We start from the raw sequence: 27,391 nt of genomic DNA, 5'->3' as shown, positions 1-27,391 counted from the left end.
ATCCACACTACACAGATTATTGGTGCTCCAGAGTTCAGTCTACTGTTGTTTGATTTAGCAGGTCTAGAATAGACCCATAAATCAAACACTGAGGGCAACTCCAGCCAGCATCCAGTATTCCTCTTGTCAGGAGTAAGGGAAGCTGATGAGAACATTTGTTCCTGTCGGCCTCCTGCTGAAACAGAGTGGAAATGTGATTTAAGATATGTCGACTTGTAATCAATGGAGCTGGAGCTGAGTAACTTATTTCAACCTTACGCTGTAGTGTAGACCAGGCCTGAAAAATGTGACCGAGATGGACTGTATAGTGAGGTACTATGTCCAGAACAAAACCAGCATTCTTCAAGGTATCACCAGTGCACAGACAAGTCAACATGACAAAACATAAAGATCACTCACAAAATATTTGTATATTTCCATATGTATGTGTTTAATAAACAATTATCTTCACTATTTACCTTGAGAAAGCAGACTAAACAACAGTTTTAATCACTATATTCTGTTAATCTAATTCAGTATAGCACACGGAGGTATTTCTAGTGATATATTTTTCCAGTGATATATTTTTTCTATACATGGTATACTAGAATTACCTGAAATCTTTGAGAAACTAGCAAAGACAGGAGTCTGCTTCAATTGTTGGAAAAACTGAAGCCCAAACATCATTAGCAAAAAGCACATTTCAAGAGCATTTTAATGTGTACAATGAGGGTGTAGATGCATAGGTTTTATTTTAAAGAAACAGCCTTTATTTAAAGTACTTTGCTTCGTGGATTTTATAAACGTTATCATTATTTTTTCACAAATGTAAAATATATTATAGTAGTTTATATTTAAAAGGCAATTCCCACTGGCTGATAAATATATATATTTTTAAAAAGTTAATGCACAATAAAGGGACAGCTCATTGAGAGCTAGTTTTTAAACATTCAGTTTTGTCATTCATCTCCTTTCAGCCCAAACTGACATTTTTCACTCAGATTTCCTTTAATGGCAATAAGGGTACTCCAGGAGCTGTAGTTAACACATTGGAGATTAAAGATACTATAACTGCTGCTGCTCCTCATGCTTTCCAACAACCCAAGAGTACAGTTATCAATAATCACAATTGTGAATTAAAACAAAATTTTACATATTTCAAAATATTGTCAATGGATTTCCCTATCTTAAAATGGCTTACATCAACAGTACTTTGAATTATTTCAGCTGTGGGTTGATTAGGTTTCAAGAGTGCAACTCACAAACAACACAACCCATCAAAGGACAGTGATAGCTGATAGATTCATAGTGCAAATGAAAGTGAGAACTGCCCTAATTATTTGACATTTCAAAAATATAAATCAACAAGACAAGTTTCTTATGCTGTACATGCAAAGAGCTATAGCGAGCGTATGAATACGAGGTCGTGACATTCTACACAGTTAGCTGGTACACCAGAATTGAATCTGTTAAAAGACAGGACTCAGTAAACAAAATGTTGCCAAGTTCTGTTGTCACAGCACTTGAACTATGCTCTCATGCTTTGTATTTCTGTTTCCCAGTCTCACTAATCACACAAATATGCTGAAACAAAACAAAAAGTTCACGTTAGAAAACGAACATCTGAGTAAGAAGTTTTAGATATTTATTCAATACATTTCTATTGAGAAAAAAATGAGTGTATCATGTTGCTCATCACTGATTTCATGAGCTGATTTATATAAAATACATTTCAAGTCTATTTTTGTATCAAAATGTCAACTCCCCCATATCCCACCTGATTCCCGCCAAGAGAATTGTGTCATCCAGAGAACAAGAGCAGTTCAGACTTTATTCCAAATTGCATTGCTGTTGGTTAATTGTGAAAAAACTTTGTAAGACCAGAAACCCTCCACTACAGTTGTTACATTATTTCATATCTAGTCAATAAGGAACATGTAAATGTCCTTTCTCCAAAGCTTCTGGTGCTAAACCAATTCACAATCATACATGAGAGTTGAAAGGTTGCTCTGGTGCTGAATTTCTCAAGCTTTTCCCTGGTCACTACATCACTGACCAAATGATTAGGTTTCTACATGAAAATACAATTTAAATAGGAAAAATCTGAATTTTTTAATTTCTTCCTCCCTAGTTTTGAAAGAGTAAGTAGTACTAAGAAAAAGATTACTTACATTCAAATCTCGGAAGTATTCATTATAATCAAGGGCATAACCCACCACAAACTTGTCTGGTATTTCGAAGCCAACAACTGAAAAGGACCATAATTCATAATTTTGTTATATTTCAGGTACTAGTGTTTGTTTTTTAAAAAGCACTGTCATATTAGCATTTTTAAAAAACCCAGATATCCTTATTTGTTCTCCTCAAGCATTCTAAATGTCTAAATTTACTTTTCACTATCTAGTCCATTTATTTCACTCATCTTGGAAATGAAAACAGACAAGTTAATTTCATCTTCTGTTTTTTATGCAATAGCACAATGGTGCAATGTAAAGCTTATACATGCCTGCTCCAAAGAAAATTATCTGTATTTACATTTTCGAAATTCATTAATGCATTTCTACTAATGTAGGTTTTAAAGATTTTCACACACACTGTCCTGTCTGTGCTAATAATTTATAAAATGGGTTTTAGGTTACACAGTATGCGAGAGAAGCAGATCCTATCAAGGAGTCTGACTTGTGGCTACAAGCACCAAGCAGGAGCTAAGGCAGGGGTGGGCCCTTTCAGCTGCTTCTATTTAAAGTGCTTATGCCTTCCCCGTTACCTGGCAGGCGTGGGGAAGGCACAAGCCCTTTAAATAGAAGCAGCTGAAAGGGCTTGTGCATCTCCAGCTCCCAGGCAACATGCTAGCAGTGCCACAGCTGCAAGCCCTTTTAACTGCTTCTATTTAAAGGGCTTGTGCCTTCCCCATGGCTGCCAGGCAATGCATTGCCTGACAGGCACAGGTAAGGCATGAGCTCTTTAAATAGAAGCAGTTAAAAGGGCTCGCAAGTCCTGTCTCCCTGGCAATGTGCTAGCTGCGCCCTATCTGCAAGCCCTTTTAACTGTTTTTATTTAAAGGGCTCATGCCTCCTAGGTGGCTGCCTTGCCTGGCAGGCAACTGGCAGCCCTTTACATCGAAGCAATTGAAACAGCTTGCAGCCCGGCCCCATCGAGCCTGGGACATGTGAGCCCTTTCAACTCCTTCTATTTAAAGGGCTCACACCTTCCAGCCCAGACTTCACCCCTTTTATCTGAGGCCCCACCCTTTCCAGGGTGGCCCGTGACCACTTCAAAAATTTTTGAAGTGGCCCCCACTCAAAAATTATTGCCCACCCCTGAGCTAAGGGATGGTTGGACCTACTTTGCCATTTATGCCTTAAGGCATGGGGTAATTGAATTCTTTTGACCAGCAATGTCTTTTGGAATCTCATGTAAATTGGGCATGTGTGCATTAGAAGTAGAACCTATATAAGCAATCCCTGGAAGAACCAATTGTATTTTGGACATACCTCCTAGACAATGGCCCTTTAACATAATGTGTCAAAATAAGATGTGTTCTGCCAACATGTATGTAAATGCACTAAACATATCAGAGTTCATTGCCCCAAAATCATCAGAAAAAAGTGAACTGGAGACAAACATTCCAAATATTCTTATAGTTGGACTAAAAAAATTCTTTTTACTTTGATAATGTGTTTTTAGTTAATTTTAAAATACTTATTGATAAATGGCCAAAAGGGGTGGGTCACTTACAGTCAGGCCGATATCCCACACTTCGAGGAGTTCTTTTTACCAACAAGCTGTCAATTAAAACCAGTAGAAATTTGAAAATGGAAATCAGCAGCTAGAAGATGATCAAAGAAACTAGACAGAGAATTAATTACTAAAATCACTGACACTGAATGGGTGTAACAAAGCAGAATTTCATCAATTAAATATATCCCATATTTGCAGCTCACGGCAATCACACTGATTTAATCCAGACTTCTGGTTGAATCGCAGTTGACAGCCTAGCTAAAAGAGTACGGGTGTGTCTAGACTATACCTATCTGTCAACAGAGAGATGTAGATTAGGCACATTGAAATTGCTAATGAAGCAGGGATTTAAATATCCCGTGCTTCATTAGCATAAACATGGCTGCCGCTTTTTTTTTTTTGAAACTGAGTAGAAAGCCTAGACCCGGATCTGTCAAAAATAAACCCTTTTTCGACAGATCCTGTAAACGTCATTTTTTGAGGAATACAGGATCTGTCAAAAAAGGGTTTATTTTCGACAGAGTTGCGTCTAGACTGCCATTTTTTCCCCCGAAAAAAGCGGTGGCCATGTTTATGCTAATTAAGCACAGGATATTTAAATCCCTGCTTCATTACCAATTTCAATGTGCTTGATTTGCATCCCTCTTTCAACAGAGGGATGCAGTCTAGACGTAACCCCCGAGTCAAACATGCGTCTGAGGCCGAGAGTAGAAAAATCAGCCAGGAATCATGGTAAAATTCAGTTCTGAAAAGTGATTCTGTAAACTGGCATAAAAAGGCTCCATGTTCATTATGTCTAAAAACCTTCAGATACAGTACTCTGTTCACAAGACAAGAGACAGCTTTTCTAGTTATCACACCTGCAAATTCAGCCTGTGAGCTGAGAGCCAAATTGGTTTCCTTCCTTCTTATGCACCATCACCAGTTCTGCTGAACTGCATCCACCTTTACACCTTTGCAACAGTATGTCTTCAACAGGGTTGCAGAGGTTCTCCTGATTATCCAGCTTCCCTTTCTCAGCTGTGTCGAGTCTGCAGAGCTAATAGTAATAGAAAAGAACCTACTTTTTGTCACTAAAGTTCAGCAGATGTAACAGAATACAAACAAGGAGCAGATTTACCAAGTTAAAACAGTGCCGTTTTTACCGTCACTTTTCAGAACAAAACTGTATTTTACAGGAAGCAAAAGAGATCAAAGAAAATGTTCTCATACTTTTGGCTGATCACCAAATATTGAGGTACCATTTCAATGACTCAAGGCAGTCAATGGACACTCCTATACCCACATAAAAGGTCACTGTAGTGTCTGGTATCTTATTTGGCTGTCATTGTTTGGGGAAGGCTCGTAGGAAAAAAAAAGAAGTTCCCCTGTACACTGAACACTGGAGACAGCTCAAACTAGTCATGCATTCCATAGGTGTCACCTACTCAAGGGAAAAGGCCCTCTGAAAAGAGAGGCAGAGGAAGAGGTCCTACTAACCCCCCACTGCGTCATGGTTTTGGTCCTTTTCTCATGAATGCTTGCCCTCTGGTAAACTTTTCACAAGTCTTCTCTCTGTATTCCCCCTCCCTTTCCCTACCTGCAAGATAGCCACATCCCTTACAGGTGGAAGAGGGTCTGCCACTGCCTATCAACATGACACTAAATTCCTTCGTATCTCTGAAAACTTGTCAACAAAGTCTGAAAGGGGACATGTGAGGTTTATGGAAATTTTGGCTGAACGCCTTAATTTTGGGGGGCTGCTACCAGTTTGGGATTTGACCAAAGAACCTCAAATCCATATTGGGATGTGCTGGAACACCTGCACAACAGCTATATCACACAGCTATGGAAAACACATAAACAGGCCAGTTTTCACGGGAATAAAAATGTAAAATATCTTCACCTTTATAATAAACAGACCCTGTATCAGAGAAAGTGTGTCCATGTACAATGCTATCAAAGGTGCTTTCATCTTTGAGTCATGGGGGGGGGGGAAATTCCTTTAAAATATAAAAGGATTCTATAATCCTATTTAACTATTTTTATAGTCCTTAAAAATAATATACAATACAAACAGCTGTAATCACAACTCACCTGGCTACTTTCACCATGTTTGGATTGTACTGTTTAACCAGAGACAGCAATGTTTTCATTGTTTTACCAGTATCAATTATATCCTGATGATAAAAAAACCACATCAGAAAACTAAAAAAAGCCATTAAATTAACACTTTCAGATTCTAATCAAAGAGCCAATGTTGTACTGAGTTGTGATAACTTGTGAAGCGGAAATTAGGCTTTTCATACACACAAGCAAATATTGGTGTTATTCCACTGATGTGGCCGTACTTTATGTGTAAGGATTAATTTCTAACAGCTATGGTCATATTAATAACCACTGCAATTAAAGCATAAAAGAGTGATTTTGATGCTTCAGTGGTAATTTCCTAATTTGGGCTGAATTAACACAAAGCTTTCAGGGGACCCTACTTCCAGCTGGGCTGCAGTCTGGTATACATGAAGTAAAGAAGTAGATGGCATTGAAATGCAAAATTATTGGTGGTACCTCATCGTTATATGCTCCTCCCCGCCCCCCGGAACATCCCAAAGCAGCAGTTCTCAACCTGCTCCCTCTACACCCAGAGGCCAAGAGTAGGTTTCTAAGGTCCTGCAAGCACAGCCAGTGTTAGCCTTGCTAGGCCCTAGGCAAAAGGCCAAAGCCCCTTGAATGGGGCTGAATCCCAGAGCCCTCTGTCTTAGCCAGATACCCTTCCCACAATGTGCTCCTGCTCCCGCCTCCTGAAGTCCTCATATGGCACCAGGTCCCCCAAGCCCTGGCCCAGGCTGGGTGGAGGATGCAACCGGGTGAAACACTGAAAATTTATTCATTTTTCGTTCTTTTTTTTAATATGTGTTTCTATTTTTGGGCTGCAAAATACAGCACTGAAAAAAAACGGGTTCCAACTAAAGTAAAAAGTTTGGGAAACCCTGATCTAGCCAGCTTTCTATCCGTCTTACAGTCCATTTATCCAATCCATATTCCTTTAACTTGCTGGCAAGAATATTGTGGGTGACTGTATTAAAAGCTTTGCTAACGCTGTCACTGAGGGCTTTGGGAGGACCAGAAACAACTTATTTGAATATTCATCATTTCCTTATTGAATATGCAAATATGCAAATGAATGTTACCGGTCCTCCAAAAGCTCGTGAATGGATTTACTGGTTCCAGTGTCAAAAAGTTTGGGAACCCCTGCTTCAGGGCACTTTCCCTCCCTCCGGAAATGTCTTCTATGCGAGTGCTGGGTTCTGCTGGGTCCAGCGGCCCCAAGTGGTGTCCATCAGAATTGCAGTCTATTTCTGGGAAGTAGGAGGAGGGAGAGGAAATTCTGTACACACAACATTAATGTCTGAACAATTCTGCATTGCACGATGACGCAGAATTTTCCCAAGAGAAAATATTGACTGCATAGCTTAATTCTCCATCCATGAAGGATGGAAGGTATCAGTGAAAGAACTGATTTATCTTAACAGCTAGGAAATCAGATTAAATCATATTCTGTATATTAAATGTCCAAAGGCTGCATTATGAGCCACAGTGGTAGGAGAGACTCTTATATGACAAAACTGTATTTATCTTTTATATTTAATACACAAATAAGTATGGAAACATCAGGTATTGCTGAGTTTTGTATATATTTTCAGATACTCCTATTGATCTTTTCCTATAACAATTGCAGTTTAAATTCTTGTCTGTTCATTAAAGAGATACTTAGTTTCACTTTCTTCAAGTTCCTTTATTATATAAACCTGTGTAATTAAATAGGGTCCCAGAAAACAAAGTAACAACTGCAAAATTTTGACCTGGACATTCTGTTCCTACAGCTAAGTAAAATGAGATAGGCCAACCTGAGAATTCAGATATGGTCTTCACACACTCCTAAATTTGAAGGCACGTGGGTAAAGTCATTATAAAAAATTAGGGACCATTTGCAAAATCCAGGCCTAGACTCAGATTTCACAGCTCACTGAAATATATATAGATGTCAGATTCAGGACCATCTCCTGTTAGGACATTATCACAAATCACACATTATAGAACCCAAAGGAAACATAATACTTACTTCTACAATCAAGACGTTCTATTGAGGAAAAAGAATTAAAAAATTCCATAAGTATTTAGCTGGAGAGTATGTTGATTCCATTAGCAGTTTTCCGTTAAATTATTTATATTATCAATGCAATGAAATATGCTTATGTCATCATTTACAGAATTTCACATTCTAAAAACCTGAAAACTATTGAAAAAAACCTGTAAAATTATTAGACCTAATTCAAGCATTGCAAATTCTATTTCATTAACTTTTATGAAGTGCTGGCAAGAAGATCTCATTGAGGTCCATTGGCACATTCTGAATACTAACTGGTCTGTAGATTTCTTTAGACTGAAAAACAGCATTATAAATATGCAAAAATAGATCAAAATATAAGAGCCTACTCATTTTTGCATGCTTTTAATGAAACAGTCATGATTAAAATGGCATTACTCTTGTTAAGGATATATGATTCTAGCATTATCATCTCCTCTATTTTAAAACTTGGCACACATTTTCATTTAACACACATGCCTTGAAGACTGATTTTGGTTATATGTCTAGATACAGGCAGTCCCCGACTTACGCGGATCCGACTTACGTCGGATCCGCACTTACGAACGGGGCTTTCTCGCCCCGGAGGTCGGGGCGAGAAAGCCCCGTTCGTAAGCTGCTCCGGTGCCCCTGGTCTGCTGGAGACCGTCTCCAGCAGACCAGGGGCACCGGGCGGGTTCCCGCGCTTCTGAGGCTTTGCCAGAGCAAAGCCTCAGAGGCGCGGGACCCCCCCCGCGACTGCGGCTTCAGTCTGGGTGCCTGTGGTCTGCTGGGGACGGTCCCCAGCAGACTACAGGCCCCCAGACTGAAGTGGCAGCAGCGGCGGTTCCCCGCGCCTCTGAGGCTTTGCTCTGGCAAAGCCTCAGAGGCGCGGGACCCCGCCCCCCCGCAGCTGCGGCTTCAGTCTGGGTGCCTGTGGTCTGCTGGGGACGGTCCCCAGCAGACTACAGGCCCCCAGACTGAAGCCGCAGCCGCGGGGGGGGGGGGGGTCCCGCGCCTCTGAGGCTTTGCTCTGGGTTTGCACCGAGGAGCGGCGCTACTGGAGCAACCCAGCAGCAAAGCCTCAGAGCAAGGGGGGGGGTCCCGCGCCTCTGAGGCTTTGCTCTGAGGCTTTGCTCTGATCAGTTTCAGCAGCGGCTGAATCAGGACGCCTGGGGCAGAGCAGATGGGGTGCTGCTGGGTTGGTCCAGTAGCACCGAGGAGCGGCGCTACTGGAGCAACCCAGAGCAAAGCCTCAGAGGAGCGGGACCCCCCCCCCCCCAACCCAGAGCAAAGCCTCAGAGGCGCGGGGAACCGCCGCTGCTGCCACTTCAGTCTGGGTGCCTGTAGTCTGCTGGGGACCGTCCCCAGAAGACCACAGGCACCCAGACTGAAGCCGCAGCCGCGGGGGGGGTCCCGCGCCTCTGAGGCTTTGCTCTGGCAAAGCCTCAGAGGCGCGGGACCCCCCCCGCGGCTGCGGCTTCAGTCTGGGTGCCTGTAGTCTGCTGGGGACCGTCCCCAGCAGACCACAGGCACCCGGACTGAAGCCGCAGCCGTGGCGGGGTCCCGCGCCTCTGAGGCTTTGCCAGAGCAAAGCCTCAGAGGCGCGGCACCCCGCTGCCGCTGCGGCTCTGCTCCCTGTGTCCCTGGTCTGCTGGGGGGGGGGGGAAGGGGCGCAGCTAGTGTGCTCCCCCCCCGCCCCAGCAGACCAGGCTTTTGTTTTGGACTCTGGGGCAGAGCAGCTGGGGCGCTGCCGATTGGTCCTGCAGCGCCGCTCTGGGCACTACTGGACCAACCCAGCAGCACCCCATCTGCTCTGCCCCAGGTCCTGATTCAGCCGCTGCTGGTCAGTTTCAGCAGCGGCTGAATCAGGACGCCTGGGGCAGAGCAGATGGGGTGCTGCTGGGTTGGTCCAGTAGCACCGAGGAGCGGCGCTACTGGAGCAACCCAGCAGCACCCCAGCTGCTCTGCCCCAGGCGTCCCAAGTCAGCTTCTGCTGAAACTGACCAGCGCTGACTACAGGAAGCCCCAGGCAGAGTTGCTCTGCCCCGGGCTTCCTGGAATCAGCTGCTGATCAGTTTCAGCAGCAGCTGACTTGGGGACGCCTGGGGTTCTTAAGTTGATTCTGTATGTAAGTCAGAACTGGCGGTCAGTTTCAGCAGTGTCTGAATCTGGACGCCAGTTCCGACTTACATACAGATTCAACTTAAGAACAAACCTACAGTCCCTATCTTGTACGTAACCCGGGGACTGCCTGTATAGGGCAGGGATGGGGAATTCTGGCTTGTGGGCCGCACTTCCAATGGCTGCAGGTCACCGTTCTTAGCCATCGGGAAGTGCAGGAAGCAGTGCAGGCCAACCCACCGCTCCCATGGGCCAGGAACAGCAAACCGTGGCCCGTGGGAGCTGCACGGCTCTGTGCCTGTGGACACTCAGGTAAACAAACTGTCTGGTGGCCTGCCAGCAGCTAATCCTGACAAATCGTGTGCAGCCCACAGCCCAGACGTTCCCCACCCTGATGTAGGGGGAAAAATTTATTTTGACATTCAGAATATTTTAATCTTTTTGGCATTCCACTAATTTGCCAATTCATTTTTAAATATGAATTTTTGCAGATGATTAATCCATATAGCTTTTGAGTACTAAAAACACTTCAAAAGACTTCTATTGCAAGCATGGAATAACTGCTATGTACATGCAAAGCTATGGAACTACTGTGATGATAAGAATGCTAATGCCTTGTGATTTCATATTGCATACTGTCATGGTGACAGCCTCACAATAGGTAATGTACAGCATCATTACTGACCACATACACAAATGCCCTATAGCCACTATGCAGTATACCATAAAGAGGATACTACTGTATCAGAGTTTGTGTTGATGTAATTTTCGGCCCTGGAAAGCTGTTGGTCAATAATCTCTGCCAAAACCAGACAACACAGAACTGCTCTTGCAAAAAGTCATAATACAAAGCAATTATATAATGGTAGCCTTTACAATGCCATTATCTTAAGTTAGGCCATTAGAATAGTACTATATGCACATAAAGGAGATTTTTTAAAAAAGCTATGTTGCAAAATTCATAGTTAGAAAAATGATGCAGAGAAACTTAAAACACTTAAAATATGTCCTTTATTTCTTTTGTTTCACACTAAAAGACATACCTTTCCACTCAAGGTTGAGAGGTCATCCCCACCAATTACTTTTATATCTCCAGTTGACTGATCGTTCTAGTTAAAAAGGGGAAAAAAACAAAGCATTAGTGTGATTGGAAATAATTAAAATAGCTAAACGTCCAATCAACTATCTAAAGTTGCAAGAGATGGTATCATCCAGTGAATATCAGCACACAGAACTATAGCATCTATGAGCATCTCTCCTCTAACTAGAGAATTACAGGGGCTAAATTAATTATTCTGATGAAACAGTGTTTTAGAACATATAAAGGTGTAGCAATAGACCCATGGCTTTGCCACCAAGTTTTATGGTAAATATGAGCGAGGGTGGGTGAATGCGTGTGTTGTAGTAGGAGTGTTGTGTGGATGGGGAATAAGAGGTACGTGCTATAGTGACAAGCTGTTTGTGCGTTCAGGGTTGCCATATATGGGAGTTGTGTTAGTTTGTGTCTTCTGGGAGGTTGTGCTGGAACAGTGGTGTGGGTGGCAAATAAAGGCTGATCTGATTAGGCTTCGACTGGAGTATTGCATCCACTTCTGCGTACCATATTTCAAAAAGGATATGGGCAAACTAGAAGGTCCAGAGAAGAATAACAAAAATTAGTAAAGGTCTAGAAAACATGACCTATTATGGAAGATTGAAAGAACTGCGTTTGTTTAGTCAGGAAAAAAAACTGACAGGGGACATGACAACAGCTTTCAAGTACTTAAAAGATTGTTAAAAGGAGGAGGAAGAAAAATTGGTCTCACTAATCTCTAATAATAGGACAAGAAGCAATGATCTTAAACTGCAACAAGGGAAGTTTATGTTGGACATTAAGGGTACGTCTACATTCCACGTGTATTTAAAAATAAGCTATTCTGGAAGAAATACTCCAAAACAGCTTATTTCAAAATAGCATGTCTACACTACAGGGAAGCCTCAAAATTAGTCCGAGGCAGACTTCCCTCATGTGGACGCGCGGGCCAGGTATGCAAGCTCCCTCAACGAATGAAATGATTGCATGCAATTAAGCTGCAAGAGTAAGGTTATTGGTTGAGTTCCCACTGGTATCACAATGATCTAGGACTCTTGGCATGGCACCAATACCTGCCTCTGTAGCTGTACAGTTCATAAATTCAAAAAATCAGACTTAATATTTAGACAATAACAGATAGCAAAATCCAGTAATGATTCAGCCTGGTGATATTCTGAACAAGAAGAGCTCTCAGCCATGCTTGTAGCTGCTTCCATCACTTCACTAACGCAGAATAGTGATAGAAATGTAACCGTGTTAGTCTGGTGTAGCTGAAGCAAAATACAGGACTATGTAGCACTTTAAAGACTAAGAAGATGGTTTATTAGATGATGAGCTTTCGTGGACCAGACCCACTTCCCTCAGATCAAATAGTGGAAGAAAATAGTCACAACCATATATACCAAAGGATACAATTAAAAAAAAAAAGAACACACATGAAAAGGACAAATCAGATTTCAGAACAGAAGGGCGATGCGGGGAGGGGAGGCGAGGTAAATGTCTGTGAGCTAATGATATTAGAGGTGATAATTGGGGAAGCTATCTTTGTAATGGGTAAGATAGCTGCTATTCATGCTAAAATTCGACACTTTATGCGGGGGTCTTAACAAAGACTCCAGTGATCTGAGGAAGTGGGTCTGGCCCATGAAAGCTCATCACCTAATAAACCATCTTGTTAGTCTTTAAAGTGCTACATAGTCCTGTATTTTGCTTCACTAATGCAGATATTTTAGGCTGTGGAGTGACAGTCTCAGCATCTTCTTACATAGCTGTCCAGGGACAGAATTCATGTTAATCTATAAATATGCATTGCCCATCACATGCTTACACTAGAAAACAGGGATTCACCTGGACAAGTTGGGGGTTGGATATAGAGATGTTACTGTGCAATTGAATAATTGTGTAACCGCATCAAATTTGAGCAGTTGCACAACTATTTGATAGTCTCCAGAGGTGGGGCCAGCAGCCAGTGTGGGCCAGTGTCATTCCTGGGAAGCCCCCTTCAACCCCAGGCTACTGACTCTCTATGGGTATGTCTACACTACCCTCCTAATTCGAAATAGGAGGGTAATGTAGTCATACCGCAATTGCAAATGAAGCCCGGGATTTGAATTTCCCGGGCTTCATTTGCATAAAGCCGGCCGGCGCCATTTTTAAATGCCAGCAGTTCGAACCCCGTGCCGCGCGGCTACATGCGGCACGGAGTAGCTAGTTTGGATTAGGCTTCCTAATCCGAACTAGCTGTACTCCTCGTGGAATGAGGAGTACAGCTAGTTCGGATTAGGAAGCCTAATCCGAACTAGCTACTCCGTGCCGCGTGTAGCCGCGCGGCACGGGGTTCGAACTGCCGGCATTTAAAAATGGCGCCGGCCGGCTTTATGCAAATGAAGCCCGGGAAATTCAAATCCCGGGCTTCATTTGCAATTGCGGTATGACTACATTACCCTCCTATTTCGAATTAGGAGGGCAGTGGAGACATACCCCATCAGAGGCAGCAGCATGGGGTAGCAGGTGGGAGCCGGTCCATGAAAAATCCTTCCCACACAGACTGGCCCCCACCTGTCACCAAGCACTGCTGCCTCTGACACAGACAGCAGTGCAGGATGGCAGCAACTTCTGTCCACATGGGGGTCTGAGCTAAAGAAGTCTCCCCTGCCCTACCCTGCTGCTGCCTCCAGTAGAGACAGCAGCACAGAAGGGGGAGGTGGGAAGGAGAGAGAGAGGCAGCACCACGGAGGCGGTGTTGGAGGAAACCGGCTTTAAAGCCAGCTCCCCCAAGCACCAGCTCCTGCCTGCCCTTCCCACCACTGCCTCTGTAGGAGGTATGCAGGGAGCTGGTTCTGCAGAGCCAGCACATGTGGAGAGCTGGCTTAAAAGCTGGCTCCCTGCGTGTATTGGCTCCCGCCTGTCCCCCTTACCCTCTGCTCTGCTGCCTCTCTATCAGATATCCTTAGCTGGACTTAGGACACCAATATACATTTTAAAAAATACTTTGATTCTTAAGCTGCATTCTGCCACAAAGTTCTGACAATTTATATTTTAAATAGCAAGACTTTAAGAGTAATACTTCACAAAAAATACTAAAGAATTCAAGTTGGTAACCAGGCCAAATCACAAGGGTGGAGACTAGGTATCAAATAATAATTATGACCACAAGTAGCTACAGTGTTTAACATTGGATACTAGCAATACAAGCAATGAAAGCTCAAAAAAGAGTTTTGCTTTCTGTAATGAGGGAGAGTGGCCTCATTCTAGCACAGAGAGGATTATCTCACCCTCTTGGGCTCAGCTAGCTCCACCCTTTCCATCTGACAAGAAGTGTAAGGGCAGGACATATAAGAGCAGGCCCTGATGGCAGTTCAATTGGAACCTCATGTTTTCCCCAGGGAGCCAAACCGCCAGCAGAGCTCACAACCAGTCATGGTGGACAACAACCCTTTTCAGACAACTTGGAAGAAAGTCCCAGGAAACGGAGAAACCCAAGCATGGGAGAGAACTGGCTGTTCCAAAAAGAGACCACGAACCAGGCCCCAGAGACTGTGGAAAATCCCTAAGAAGCCAGCTGGAAGTTGCCCAAGGAAAAGAGATATTGGTCCTATGTGTTGCTGGGAGTACTCTGGGTAGGGACCCTGTGGAGCAAGGTCACTCTACCCTGCACTGGGGGTTGGATAAGGTCACTAACATTGTATTTCAAAATGAAGGGGCCATTTTCTTAGCATACCTGCCCCATTCCTCTTTCAATATTATCATCATTAATAATACTAGAGGGCTGTGTACCTGCTCACTATGCTTGCCAATCACACTCTTTCTGGGGTAGGTGTCTGGTCAAGGGGAGTGTGCAGGAGCAGTCTGGGGGCTGGTGTCTGGCCAGGGGGAAGAAACAGGCTGGGAGTGTGAGATCTCAATGGAAGGGGTGAGTGAAGAGGCTGGGGGTGTAGGGTCTCAGATTGGGAGGGGTATGAGTGAGCAGGCTGGAGGTACGGTATATCAGCCGAGGGGGGAATGATGGGGCTGAGGGTTCAGGGAGGGCATGCGTCTTCCAACCCCCAAAGAGGGAAGGGGTGGAGGCCATACAGCTCCCGCCCCCCTGGAAGGGAGAGGGCATGCAGCTCCCACCCCCCTCCATGGGGGGAGGGAAGAGGCCACATGGTTCCCGCCTCCCCCCAAAGAGGGAACAGCATGTGACTCTGGCCCCCCCAGGAGGGGCATGGCTACTGGCACACACACCCCACGAGGACAGTGGGGACAGCAATAGCCAGTTGGCAGATCTCTGGGGTTGGCAGGGGCCACTGGGTACGGTGGCTGACCAGAGCCCCATCTCCAGAGCTAGCCACTCTGTTCCTGGTGTGGCTGTCCTGTGCTCATTGGACTGCATGACTATGGAAGCTAGCAGACCCCTCCCTTGCCACTGTATTAGAAACAATCTATTTCCAGGCACATCCTGTTGTCCTGGCACAACCAAACCCTGACCTTGCTTTAAGTTATGATAAGAGGAAGCTGCCTACCAAATTTGGTCGTCCTAGCTCTTACTGTTTAGGAGGGAGTTCTTGAACAGACTCAGAGACACACACAAATGCCCTCAAATATACAGCAGAGTAGCAGTTTTCAAACTTTTCTTCTCATGACCCAGTTGAAGAAAATTGTTGATACCTGCGACCCAACATAATTTCACTAAAGTCTGGGTTCCAGGTGGGGCTGAGTCTGAGAGCTTCAGTTCTGGGGGTGGGTCAGGGCTGGAGCAGGAGGGGCTTACTTTGAGTAGCTCCCAGTCAGCGGTGCACTGGGGGTGCTAAGGCAGGCTCCTGACCTCTCCTGGCACCACAGACCCTGCTGCACCCCAGAAGCAGCCAGCAGCAGGTTCCCAGCCAATGGGAATGCAGAGCTAGTGCTTGGGGCAGTGCGTGGAGTCCTGTGTGCTGTGCCCCCCCCTCCACACACACACACCCGTAGGAGCTGAGCCTGCTGCTGGCCAGTTCTGGAGTGCAGAGCAGGGTGTGGTGCCAGGATGGGTAGGTAGATGCCGTAGCACCCCACTGGTCACCCTGCAGCAACAAGACTCAGTGCCTGACACTCCACAATCCAGTACTGGGTTGCAACCTGTAGCTTGAAAACCACTGTAGGAGATGCTCAGGTACCTTTCCTGTGTTCAGCCTATGTTAGGATATTAAGATGATAGCTTCCTCTTGTCAAGATTCTTTGACACAATGTTATCTTTTATACTTACAATTGTTCATCATATATATATTATATATATCGTAATTACCTTTTCATCCATTCCTATACTAGGGATTCTATACTCCTTCCGAAAAGAAAGATAATTTTTTCACTCTTTAGAAAGGGGGGGGGAAGCTATTATCAGTTTTTGTTCCTTTAAAAATAACAAAAGCATATGCATCTGTGGCAGTTAGCTTGTTTCAGACATTTAATAATAATTTACTATCTTGGCCACTGATAAATTACATCAATGCTTTTGCAACTAACATAGAGTTTGGAGAGCACCTTTAAAAAAGAAACTTAGGTGCACCTCAGAAATTCTTCATTTCGAGATGCAAATAGCACTATTCCTTGTGGTTTCCCTCTTAGCTCCACACTCTTTACTTTTTAAATGTTAGGTCATAAGGAGAACATCAACAAGCTGAACATCAACAGATGATTGGAAACTTTCCCTCTAAGTGGTATTCTTAACACATAAACAAGACTAGGGCTTGATGCAGAAAATCCTGTCAGTGTACACAGTGGCATACAGCCTATCAAGCAGGAACATCATGCATTACAGATTACAAGGAACTTTTGCCTTCTCCCTGCTAAAATATGGCAATTAGCAGAGCACATGTTTTAATAATTTCTCAAGAGCGTTTTTTCCCCCCAATACAAATACTCCTTCATTTTGGAATTCTAAGTACAAATGTGAACCAGCATGTAAACCAGTATTCCTCACTATGCATGAATTGAATTTCTAAACAACCTAAGGATAAAAAAAGAATTTGAAACACAAGCCAAATAGGTACCTTGTTACAGACTGTAAACAGATTTCCATTCTTCTCCGGTGTTAAGAACTTTTTTGTTTAATTATTAAACAATTAATTTTCATTTCTCACAAGTGACACTACTTGGGACATTATTAGCAGTAAGAGCCCTGGGCTGGTCAGGAAATTGATTGCTATCTTTCTTCAATATTGATTTAACACTCAAGAGAGATTTACTCTTTAAGACTGTCCCCAGACTCAACTCCTGCCATTGCCAAATGACAGCAGTGTTTTACAGGATGGAGGCCACTAGCTAATGACCTCAGAAATAACTTAATTTTAAACAATTTAAAATATATGTGCTGTAAAGTACTTACTTCACAACGATGCAGATTGCATGCAGTTTTATAGGTATTTTAATCTCCAACGTGAAACACTGACAGTTTTCTTAACCCCTGGTGGTAATAGTTACTCGTCACCCCTCTCCTTGCCCCCTGAAATAGCTACTGTTTTTGGCTTTTCTTCTTGACTATGCAAGCAACTTTCATTTCTAAATTTAAATAAAGAAGATTTATGAGAAGTGATTTTGCTAGTGCACCACAAAATAAACTGTTAAGAAGACAGAGTTCTGGTTTTATTCATAAATGCTGCCTTTCCATCCAATAATGGCATGCCAGCTCATTCTGGAAGCATTCATTTGCTAAAACACTGAAAGCAGAAGTTGCAAGTGAAGTTTAATTGCAATCACACTATGTGCTTTCTGTTCCAACATTCAGTAGCTATATATTTCTAAACATTAAAATAGTCAATGAGAGTAATCTCAGAATTCCAGAATAGTTATACAAGGTTCAGTTGTCTTGCCTGGCTAATCATGGCATTTCTTCTTCCTTTTAATTCAGATTGTAAAATCTATAGAATGAGGAAGGCTTTGTGGTCTAAAACCTATCCATGAATTCAGTGTCAAGAGACTAGGATTCACCTCAGAACTCTGCACTAAATTTGTTATGTGACCATGAGCAAATTACAAAGTCCACAGGCCTTAATTTTTCCATTGTCAAAATATGGATAGCATTTATTCATTTTTGTATTTGAAATCACAGGAAGAAAAGCTCCTAAATCCCAAGTAAGGGCTCTATTAATAGATGAAAGTCTAGTCAACTCGTTCCATAATATTTGTTGGATTAAAACATTATAGACTAGAGCACACTGTTCTAAAGACCTTTGCCTGGATTATAGTGCCTATAGAACTAAAGTGCTAGTAAATTTTATATTAATCCTGTGCATCAGTGACCAGATTTCCTTACTGATCTGGAGCAGGATTTCATTTTTTGGTAGGGTTGCCTGATAAATCCCTACTCCATCCCATAAAGAGCCCTCACCTCAAGAAAGCATTCTATTTAGAAAGCTTCCCATCCAGGATATTCTCTGTATTTCTCTTCCCTTATTCTTTGTTATTAAGAAAATCTTCATAAAAATAAGATCTTCAGTAAGTTAGGATCTTCTTAATGCTTTTCTCCCTTAACATCAAAGGATTGATATAGCAGAGGACTAAACTTCTGGAGTGGAATAAGCAGAAAGAGCAGAGATACTAAAGAAAAGGATGTAAATATGCCTAATAAACTAGGGAAGTGAAATACAGAACCCACACTGAAAAACCAATCATCTTTCAACCGGTTGGTTTTGCTAAAGTTTTCCTAGTGGTCTTACTGACTCTCACTTTTTCCAACCAGTTTTGTTTTTTAAACAAACCAGAGAAAATGTCACTTGGACAAAATGTAAAATACAGAGTTGTGATTTATTTTTGTTCTGTTTTGTTTACTCAAAAGAGCTGAGAGTCATCCATTTCTTCTTTTATACATCCTCTAACTGCATTAATTCAGGAAAATTATAACATTGTTTTATACTTGGGCTTTTATAGACAGAGGGTGTGTGGGGAGGAGGGGAGCTAAAATCTTTCCCTAGGCACTAGGAGTAGCTTTTGTACACTACTTCATTCATTAAAGGGCAAGATAAGAATGCATATTCCCCACTTCGTTCAGCCCTGTCGCCTCTTTAGGGGATGTAGCTTTATTGGCTGAAGCAGTCCATCCCGTCTCATGTTCCATGAGTGCAACTAGATGATGTTCTAGCAGCCCCTTGCATGCTTGCACAAGGTGATAGTGAGGGGAAGACAACGACTTGTGCTCTTTCACCCGACTGTACAATAGTACAGGGCAAATCCAGAATCAAGCACTTAGATCTGACATTTTTAAGCATGAGATTTTAACGGATAATACTACATCAATGTACAAGCTCATAAAGTCCTTCCATAGCCAAAACTCCTAATGTTGCGGTTTAATCTGTGGTTTCATGGTCTAATCAAATGAATGACAAAGTTATGTTTTTAATTTAATAAGCTCTATGGGTATTTTTCCTTCTTGTTCACTGAAATGGGCTCTCATCCATGATAATAGTTTGGACTACTAATTGGAATGTGAAGTTCGTTGGACATAGAGCTAACAAAGAAACTTCCTGAAATAATTCATTTTTAAAATGATTTTCAGTTTAATCATTTTATGATTTTATTTCCACACTAAATTGCAGTCTTGTGGAGTCAATCCAAAAGCACTCTTGATTTATTTTGAAGAAACAAAACCAGCCCTTTGCTATGTCAGAAAACATCTAGCAATAGTAGATGTAGACTCTTTCCTTAGATCTATGTAGTTTAGTTTCATGCTTTCTAAGGTTTAAACAAAACTTTGTACAGTGCTGCAGTCTCCCTTTTTGTACAAACTTAAGTGTCAGGGGAGGAAAAACGGTGGGGGGGCCTTTAAAAGACAATCTACAGCTGGTCTCTACAGGATAGAATACCTTTTATGAACAACTGATTGCAAATTAAGTTTTATAAACCTAACATTTTCCCAAAGCTAAAAATGCTACTAGTTTTAGTCATATCAGTTGATTCAGGTAAATAAAACATAGGTAAGTAATGTTGTTGCTGCCCATATTAGGAATGTTAAATATCGGTTAACTGAATAGTCGAGTAACCTCATTAATTCTTAGCAGTTACTTGACTACTCTATAGCCCCCAGGGCCAGGGATGGCAGCCAATGCACTCCAGCCTCACTCCTGACGAACCCTCTGCCACTCCACACTGCTGCCTCTGCCTCGGGATGCCAGGCGGGAGCTGATCTGTGAGGGCAGCCAGTTTAAAAACCAGCTCCCCTCGCAGACAAACTGCCTGTCGCCCTGTGCTGCTGCCAGCCTGCTAAAATATTTATTGGGGAGGGGAGGAGAGGGAGAGAAATGCATGCAGTCTATAGCATTAATCTATAAGCTTTTGCTTATCGGTTAATCGACTACACTATTACATCCCTAGCCCATATATTCAGTGCAAATCAATGGGTATAAGATGTAAATATTTTGTAGTTTTCTGAAGTTCCCTATCCAGTCAGTAGGGTCCTAGCCATATAAAACTTTCCGTAAACGATGCCATAACTTATAACCATGGACCGGATTTTGGACAGCAGCAGAAGAATGGGGAGGAGGAAGTTAGATAGTGAATTATATAAGGAGTCATGTAGTTCTGGAAGGAGATGTTTTACATGGGTGTTTTACATGACGGAACATATTTTGCAGTAAAATGTGATCATGTAGCCATGTGATCTTATTTTTTAAGCTCTCCTCCAACTTCCTTCCTATTTCCCCACTGTCACCATTTTGCAATATGCTTAAAGAGATTGATCTATGGCTTTAATCACACACAATATCCAGCATGTTTAGGTAACAACAATAGATTTAAAACCACCTTTGTTTAATAACTTCAGCAATTTTATATGAAGTCATGAGTGTCAGCAGATATACTTACACAATAGCTCTTCAATCTGATGAAGTCCACAGTCATAGGAATAGATTTGTCACTGTTTCTGTTCAGTGCTTTGATATAGTCGAGTAAGTCAGCAAAAAACTTATAGCCACCCTTGAGTACACAGAGGGCTACAATATGATGTCCCCCCATGCTCTGCATAATATCTCGTGCCAATCTTTCTGTCCTGCAGAGAGAAAACAGTTACTTACTACTCTCTGGTTTTTGGAAGTGGGAGAGTGGTTTTTTTTTTAACTACCACAGTGCTTGGTATTGGAGCCAATAGGGAGGAATACAAAACAATTTCCTTGTTCAGTGTAATATTTGCATATAGCTTCACAGCCAATTTTACTGTTTACTGATCAGCAAGGCTTTTGCTTTTCTCACTTTTCAAGAGCTTCAGGGGATAGCTGAGTTAGTCTGTTACAGAAAAAAACAACAGATGGTCTGGTAGCACTTTATAGACTAACAAAACATGTCGATGGTATCATGAGCTTTCGTGGGCACAGCCCACTACTTCAGATGACTGGAGTTACCTTTTCACTTTTGAAAAGGTCACTTTTCAAGGTTAATGCAACAGTAAGACTGCCAAACTTTCTAAATTTCATAGGACGCCAAAGCAAATCTTAATGATTGCTGCGTTACAGGATGGCTGCCAGAAAAGTGAAGCATACATTGGTCTTTTTTTTTTAAGTTTGGTTTAAGTTTTTTGTTTGGTTTCTTAGACACAGAGCGGGCCTCTGATACAGAGGCAGCAAGAGGAGAGGGGGGAAAATGCGAGTCACTTACATCCCTAGTTTATAGAGAGGCAATAAAATATTCTCTCTCTTACCCTCTATCCCTTTTTAATGATCCCTAACATTCTGTTTGCCTTTTTTGTCCTTTACTTTATAGCTAGGTTAAAAAACAACTTTGCATTAACTCTAAAAGCAAGGACAATATAAACAAATCAAATCACACAAATCTCTCTATATATTAAAAAAAGTTTTTCCTGTGGGATGACAGAGTAACATCATCACATCACTCTGTGTCCCGCCTGCCTCCTACCTCTCTCCCCACTCCTTCTCTACCAGCTCGAGCCCGACCTCACTGCTTCCCCTCACCACTTGGAATTGCTATTTTAAACCAAAACTCTAGTCTCCTTCCTACACTCCCACCCCACAGGGCTTTCAATGCCAAGAAACATGGCACAGTAGCCAGCAGATCCCACATCACAGCCATGACAGCCCATGGTCCGGGGGGAGGGTGCTTGGGACAGCAGCCAAATAACAGGTGCTAAGAGCGGAGGTCTCAGCGGGCTTATGTGCCAGCAGAGGGCTCTTGGAGTCTACCCCGCCACCATGCTCTTGGTGAGCTGGAGCACAGTATCCGACTACCCGGACTCTAGCTTCCCCCACAGAGACACACCCCCTCCTCAGCAGCTGCACTTACCACAGCTGCAAGAGCACTCCTAAGCCGCCAGGGGAACTACCGGACCAACCTGTCCGCTACTTTCCTTCTGCTCCAGACAGACAGACAGACGGCTCTGAGCTCTGAGGGTAGGACTAGGGCAGTGAGCAGCGCAGGCAGGACCGCGCGGGGGAGAGGTCGGGACTGCAGCCCCCAGCACTGCTGCTTTCCCAACCTCAGCAGGCTGTAATGCCCTAGAGCGCTGCATGCATATGGCACTACCTGAGCTTTGCTGCGCCCCTTGCAGGGCTGGCAGGTACTCTGCACCTCCCTGGCTTCCAGGGTTGGAGCCGGGCCTGGCGCACACTGTAGCTGGGCATGGAGGCTAGGGTTGGGAGGGAGAAGGGACCCTGGCTGGCATGGCTGCAACTCAGCCCTCATGAGCTCACCATGGATTTCAGGCAGTACAAAGCTAAAGGATCAGTATTCTGCAAATATTAATGCACTGTAGAGCACGGAGAAGAATGCAAGATGCTAAGTTTTCCTACTACATTATCTTGAACAAAAATCTGAGTCTTCAATAACTTATGTTTGTGACATTACGTTCATCTTCTGGTGAAATTGAGGTGGCTATGCCACTTCTAATTTTCAGGCTAAACTAGATATGAAAAACATGTTTAGTGATAAACATGATGTGCTTTTTACTTAATTCTTTAGACTGCAAAAGGCCCTGGAACTGTTCTGAAAGAGGTCATGTATCACTACATATAGTATAACATCTCTTGATAGCTATGTTGTAGTTTTGAAACAGCTTACAACAGTAAATGTGCCAATTTCTAGGGTCTACCATAAGAAAGTAAGTTTTATTAGTGCTTGCACCTCTCTTTGGAGAGGTATGTGAGAGTCTTAATTAAATGTCTTCTGTGTGGTCCCGCATTTACTAAATTTCCATCAGTAATCAACAGAGCTACAATTTTCTCAATAGCATTATGACTTATGAAAAAAAACATTTTTAAAACTATAATTTTTACATAATCAGTTGCTGCAGTGTGTCAAACTAACCTGTCCATAATAAGCCCATGAGGAATATAGACTTTCTCCAAATCATTTGCATAATGTTTAGGTATGCAGAACAGGTCCAGGTCATAACCTTGTTCATCATCACCAATCTAAAAAGGAAATATAGAAGATGAGACTGGGTACAATGCAGAGAAACACATGATCTAGAACCATTCAGGCACTCCACTGATCTGGATCATTTTCGCCTTCCCTCAGTACAAACATACCAATCATAATGAACAAAATGCACTGTACAGATTAGTAGTCATTTATGGTGAATGAGTCTTCTCAATTTATTACATGAGCATTACTTAATAGATCAAACTTGGAGAGACATTAATTTAAAACTAGCAGATGAGGCCCATCGTTGACCAGGCAATGTCATTTTGTGTACATTACACTTATAGGAATGTTCAAGAAATTAAATATATGTAATAGAATTTTGTATTAACGTGTTGGCAAAAGAGAAATAAAAGAACAGTTTAAATGTGTAGGATTTGAACTTTAAACATTATTCATTATGGAATAATTCCCATACATAGCAAACTTGAACCAGAAACTCATAAAGCTTCCATTACTACTTCCGTATTTAATTTGAATTATTTTGTGATTTATAACAGTAAAAATTTTCTTTACACTAAAATGACAGTTGAATAGGTGTTAATTTTGTTAGCAAATATTTTTATGAATTCTAAATCATAATAGTCATGACTTTTTTCTGATAAAAAACAAAAATAATTATTTAAACCTTTCGCCCAGCATATTCCGGTGTAAAAAGTATTGCATTCATCTAATTTAAGTGGCAGGATTGTTTATGGAAAATTTGGTATCTGTAGATAATCGCGAAGTATGACTTAATTTTGCACAAACAAATCCACAAACTCTTCAAAATATATAATACATTCAAGCAATGTTCATCTGGATCAAAGAACAGAAAATGAAACTATCTCAAATTGGGTCTGAATTCCCTGAAAATCCAAAATTATATCTTTTTGGAAAAAAAAACCTTAATTCCTAAAAAGTTCAGTATATCACCTATATAAACAATAGATAGGGACACTTTATAACATGGACAGCTTTCAAATCCATATACTACCAAGGTAAACCAAATCAAGGAGCCAACATCTAATATATACAAAACAGGTTTACAAATATTACTAGCTATGCTTACAAACAGAAAAAGTGTGGCTAATTTCTAAGATCCTGTAGATGTTCAGCACCTCTCTGGATCAAAGCCAAAAGCCCCAATGTAACACAGTTTTACACAAGCAAACTACTGTATGGAACAATTTGTAGGCTCAGTACTTAAGCGTGTACAGTAATTCCTCATTTAACACTATATGTTTCAGAAAATGTTCATGTTAAGTGAAAACGTGTTATGCGGGGTCAATTTTCCCATTTTAAAATAATGGAAAAGGTGGGGGTTACATTTCAAGCAGTGGTGACTGTTGGGACCAGGACATAAGGTTGGGGGAGAAAGGGAACTGGGTTACAGCAAGGAGGGGAGGTGTTTGGCTCTGGAAAAGGCAAGGGGAGGAGACGGGAAGGGGACTGTGTTGGGAGTATGCCCCTGTGACGGGTCTGCCGGGACCCACACTGTATCTGTCGAGCGGGAGTCACCGGGGAATGGCGTGGTAAGCAGCGAGCCCTCCGCCACTTTGCAGGGAGGCGAGGGAAGCCCCACGCAGCCGCCCCTGACGGGCTGGCTGGGGAAACCCAACTGTTGGTCTGCAAGCAGGGGCGGAGGAGAGGGGGCAAGGCGTCCAGCAAGGGGAAGTCAGCGGGGAACGGCGCGGTGAGCAGCGAACCCTCCGCTGCTTTGCAGGGAGGCAGGGGAAGCCCTGCACAGCTGCCGACAATGGGCTGACTGGGGAAATCGTGTTATTCCGGGGACGGTCGTGTAATTCAAAAAAGGTTCCCTAAAAAAAAACCCATGCTATTGCGAAAATGTGTTAAGTGGGCACGTGTTAAATGAGGAATTACTGTATTAGGAGCTTCAGGGGGTAGCCGAGTTAGTCTGTTATAGAAAAAAAAAAAATAGCCACCTACATGTTTTGTTAGTCTATAAAGTGCTACCAGACCATTTGTTGTTGTTTTTTTAAGTGTGTATTGATTAGTATTTGGGATTAGCATATGTAGCCATTAGGATGTGAAAGTAACAGTTTACGCAGTTAACAACTGAGCATAGGCTCATGGTTAAGGTGAGGTTAAATGCAGCCTCCCCACCCCTTCCTGCTGTCTCTGTTAGGAAGCAGCTGGGAGGAAGAGAGGGAGGTGGCAGTAGCAGCAGCTAGATCGGCTCCAGCGAGCCACCTCTACCCCTTCCGCTGTAATCAGACCAGTACTGATGGATTTCAGAGGGGTAGCAGTGTTAGTCTGTAATAGAAAAAACTTAAACAACAAATAGTCCTGTAGCACCTTAGAGATTAACAAAAACATAGATGGTGAGAGACAGAAAACACAGGACAATTTGTCAATCTCTAAGAAGTTGGGACACCTGCAGGAGGCCCTAAATACTGGCTTTTCCTTTCAAAAGGGGACATCTGGTCACCCAACTCCGAGATCCCTCCCAGCTCCTTAGTAGGCCGCAAAGTGCTCCACTTGACTGGCAAGTGACACAGACGTGCACCTGAGCTGCTTTCGATTTGTTGGGTATGAAACTTCAATGTATTTAACCCTTTAATAAAAACAAATGTAGGCGCTTATGAGGTGGAAGATGCCGCAGTGCCAACAGCTCCCCTCCTCCACAGGCCCCAGAGACTCCCCTTCTCCCAGGGCCCTCCACACTCAGGCCCCAGAGACTCCCCCTCTCCCAGATCCCCCCTCACGGGCCCCTCCCCCCACGGGCCCCAGTGACTCCTCCCCCCCCACGGGCCCCAGAGACTCCCCCTCTCCCAGATCCTCCCCACGAGCCCCTCCCCCCACGGGCCCCAGTGACTCCTCCCCCCCCACGGGCCCCAGAGACTCCCCCTCTCCCAGATCCCCCCCACGAGCCCCTCCCCCCACGGGCCCCAGTGACTCCTCCCCCCCCACGGGCCCCAAAGACTCCCCCTCTCCCAGATCCCCTCCCCCCCCACGGGCCCCAGAGACTCCCCCTCTCCCAGATCCCCCCCACGAGCCCCTCCCCCCACGGGCCCCAGTGACTCCTCCCCCCCACGGGCCCCAAAGACTCCCCCTTTCCCACATCCCCTCCCCCGAGACTCCCACTCTCCCAGATCCCCTCCCCCCCCACGGGCCCCAGAGACTCCCCCTCTCCCAGATCCCCTCCCCCCCCCCGCGGGCCCCAGTGACTCCCCCTCTCTGGAGGCCGCGCCCGCCCCTCGCAGGGCCCCGGGAATTGCGGGTTCAGCCCCTGCCGCGCTCACCACGATGCAGGGCCCGGAGGTCGCCATTGAGCTCGGCTCCGCGCGGCGCCGCTGGCTGCGTCGCTCCAGGGAGGGGTCCGGGCGCCTCCGCTTCCCGCTTCGGCCGCGGGATTGTCTGCGGGGCGGGAGCGCTCAGCCTGCCCTCCCCCCGCACGCACGGAGGGGTCACCCCGCCCCCACGCCAGGTAATGCCCTCCCCAGGGGTAACCCTCCTTCCCCAGCCCCCCCCCTGCACGCACGGAGGGGTCACTCCACCCCCACGCCAGGTAATGCCCTCCCAAGGGGTCACCCCACCCCCTTCCCCAGCCCCCCACACACAGAGGGGTCACTCTGCCCCCTTCTCCAGCCCCCCACACACGGAGCGGTCACCCTGCCCCCACGCCGGGTAATTCCCCCAGGGAGCAATCCCATCCTACCCAAACCCTCCCCACACAGAGGGGTCACCTCACCCCCAGGCTGTGTAATGCCCCCCCAGGGGTTATCCTGCCCCTCAGGAGCTGAGGAGTCACCCCGCCCCTACATAAGAACAGCCATATTGGGTCAGACCAAAGGTCCATCTAGCCCAATATCCTGCCTTCCGACAGTGGCCAATGCCAGATGCCCCAAAGGGAGTGAAGGGAACTGGGAATACTCAAGTGATCCCTCTCCTGTCATCCATTTTCAGCCAAACAGACAGAGGCTAGGGACACCATCCCTGGCTAATAGCCAGGGCTCGACAATTACGGCAATCTACTCGCCCGTGGCAAG

General features: G+C 44.1%; 1 protein-coding gene across 2 annotated transcripts; it reads right to left on the bottom strand.

Annotated features, from left to right (window-relative positions):
• Positions 1–391: 391 nt before the first annotated feature.
• On the bottom strand, positions 392–26,785 carry HPRT1 (hypoxanthine phosphoribosyltransferase 1). 2 transcript variants are annotated; one of them, XM_075941013.1, is made up of 9 exons: positions 26,645–26,785; positions 23,283–23,389; positions 20,835–21,018; positions 10,993–11,058; positions 7,823–7,840; positions 5,797–5,879; positions 3,718–3,764; positions 2,151–2,227; positions 392–1,563 (listed from the first exon to the last, which is right to left on the bottom strand). In XM_075941013.1, the coding sequence occupies exons 1-9, from the start codon at positions 26,669–26,671 to the stop codon at positions 1,516–1,518; spliced, it is 657 nt and encodes a 218-aa protein (XP_075797128.1). In that variant the 5' UTR covers positions 26,672–26,785; the 3' UTR covers positions 392–1,515. The 2 variants fall into 2 exon arrangements, with proteins under 2 accessions (XP_075797128.1, XP_075797129.1); XM_075941014.1 differs by lacking the exons at positions 392–1,563; positions 2,151–2,227; positions 3,718–3,764 and adding an exon at positions 4,283–4,759.
• Between the last annotated feature and the right edge of the window lie 606 nt (positions 26,786–27,391).

The sequence above is a fragment of the Pelodiscus sinensis genome, chromosome 13 (genome assembly GCF_049634645.1).
Source record: "Pelodiscus sinensis isolate JC-2024 chromosome 13, ASM4963464v1, whole genome shotgun sequence".
NCBI lineage: Eukaryota > Metazoa > Chordata > Testudines > Trionychidae > Pelodiscus > Pelodiscus sinensis.
Note: the sequence above shows the minus strand (reverse complement) of the source record. Positions and strands in the feature narration are given on the sequence as shown.

Coding starts and splice junctions, on each gene's coding strand:
- HPRT1 (XM_075941013.1), bottom strand. CDS start 26,671: ATGGCGACCTCCGGGCCCTGCATCGTG. Junction 21,019..23,282: donor CATGGGCTTATTATGGACAG/GTTAGTTTGACA, acceptor TTCTCTCTGCAG/GACAGAAAGATTGGCACGAG. Junction 1,564..2,150: donor AATACTTCCGAGATTTGAAT/GTAAGTAATCTT, acceptor GTTTTGTTTCAG/CATATTTGTGTGATTAGTGA.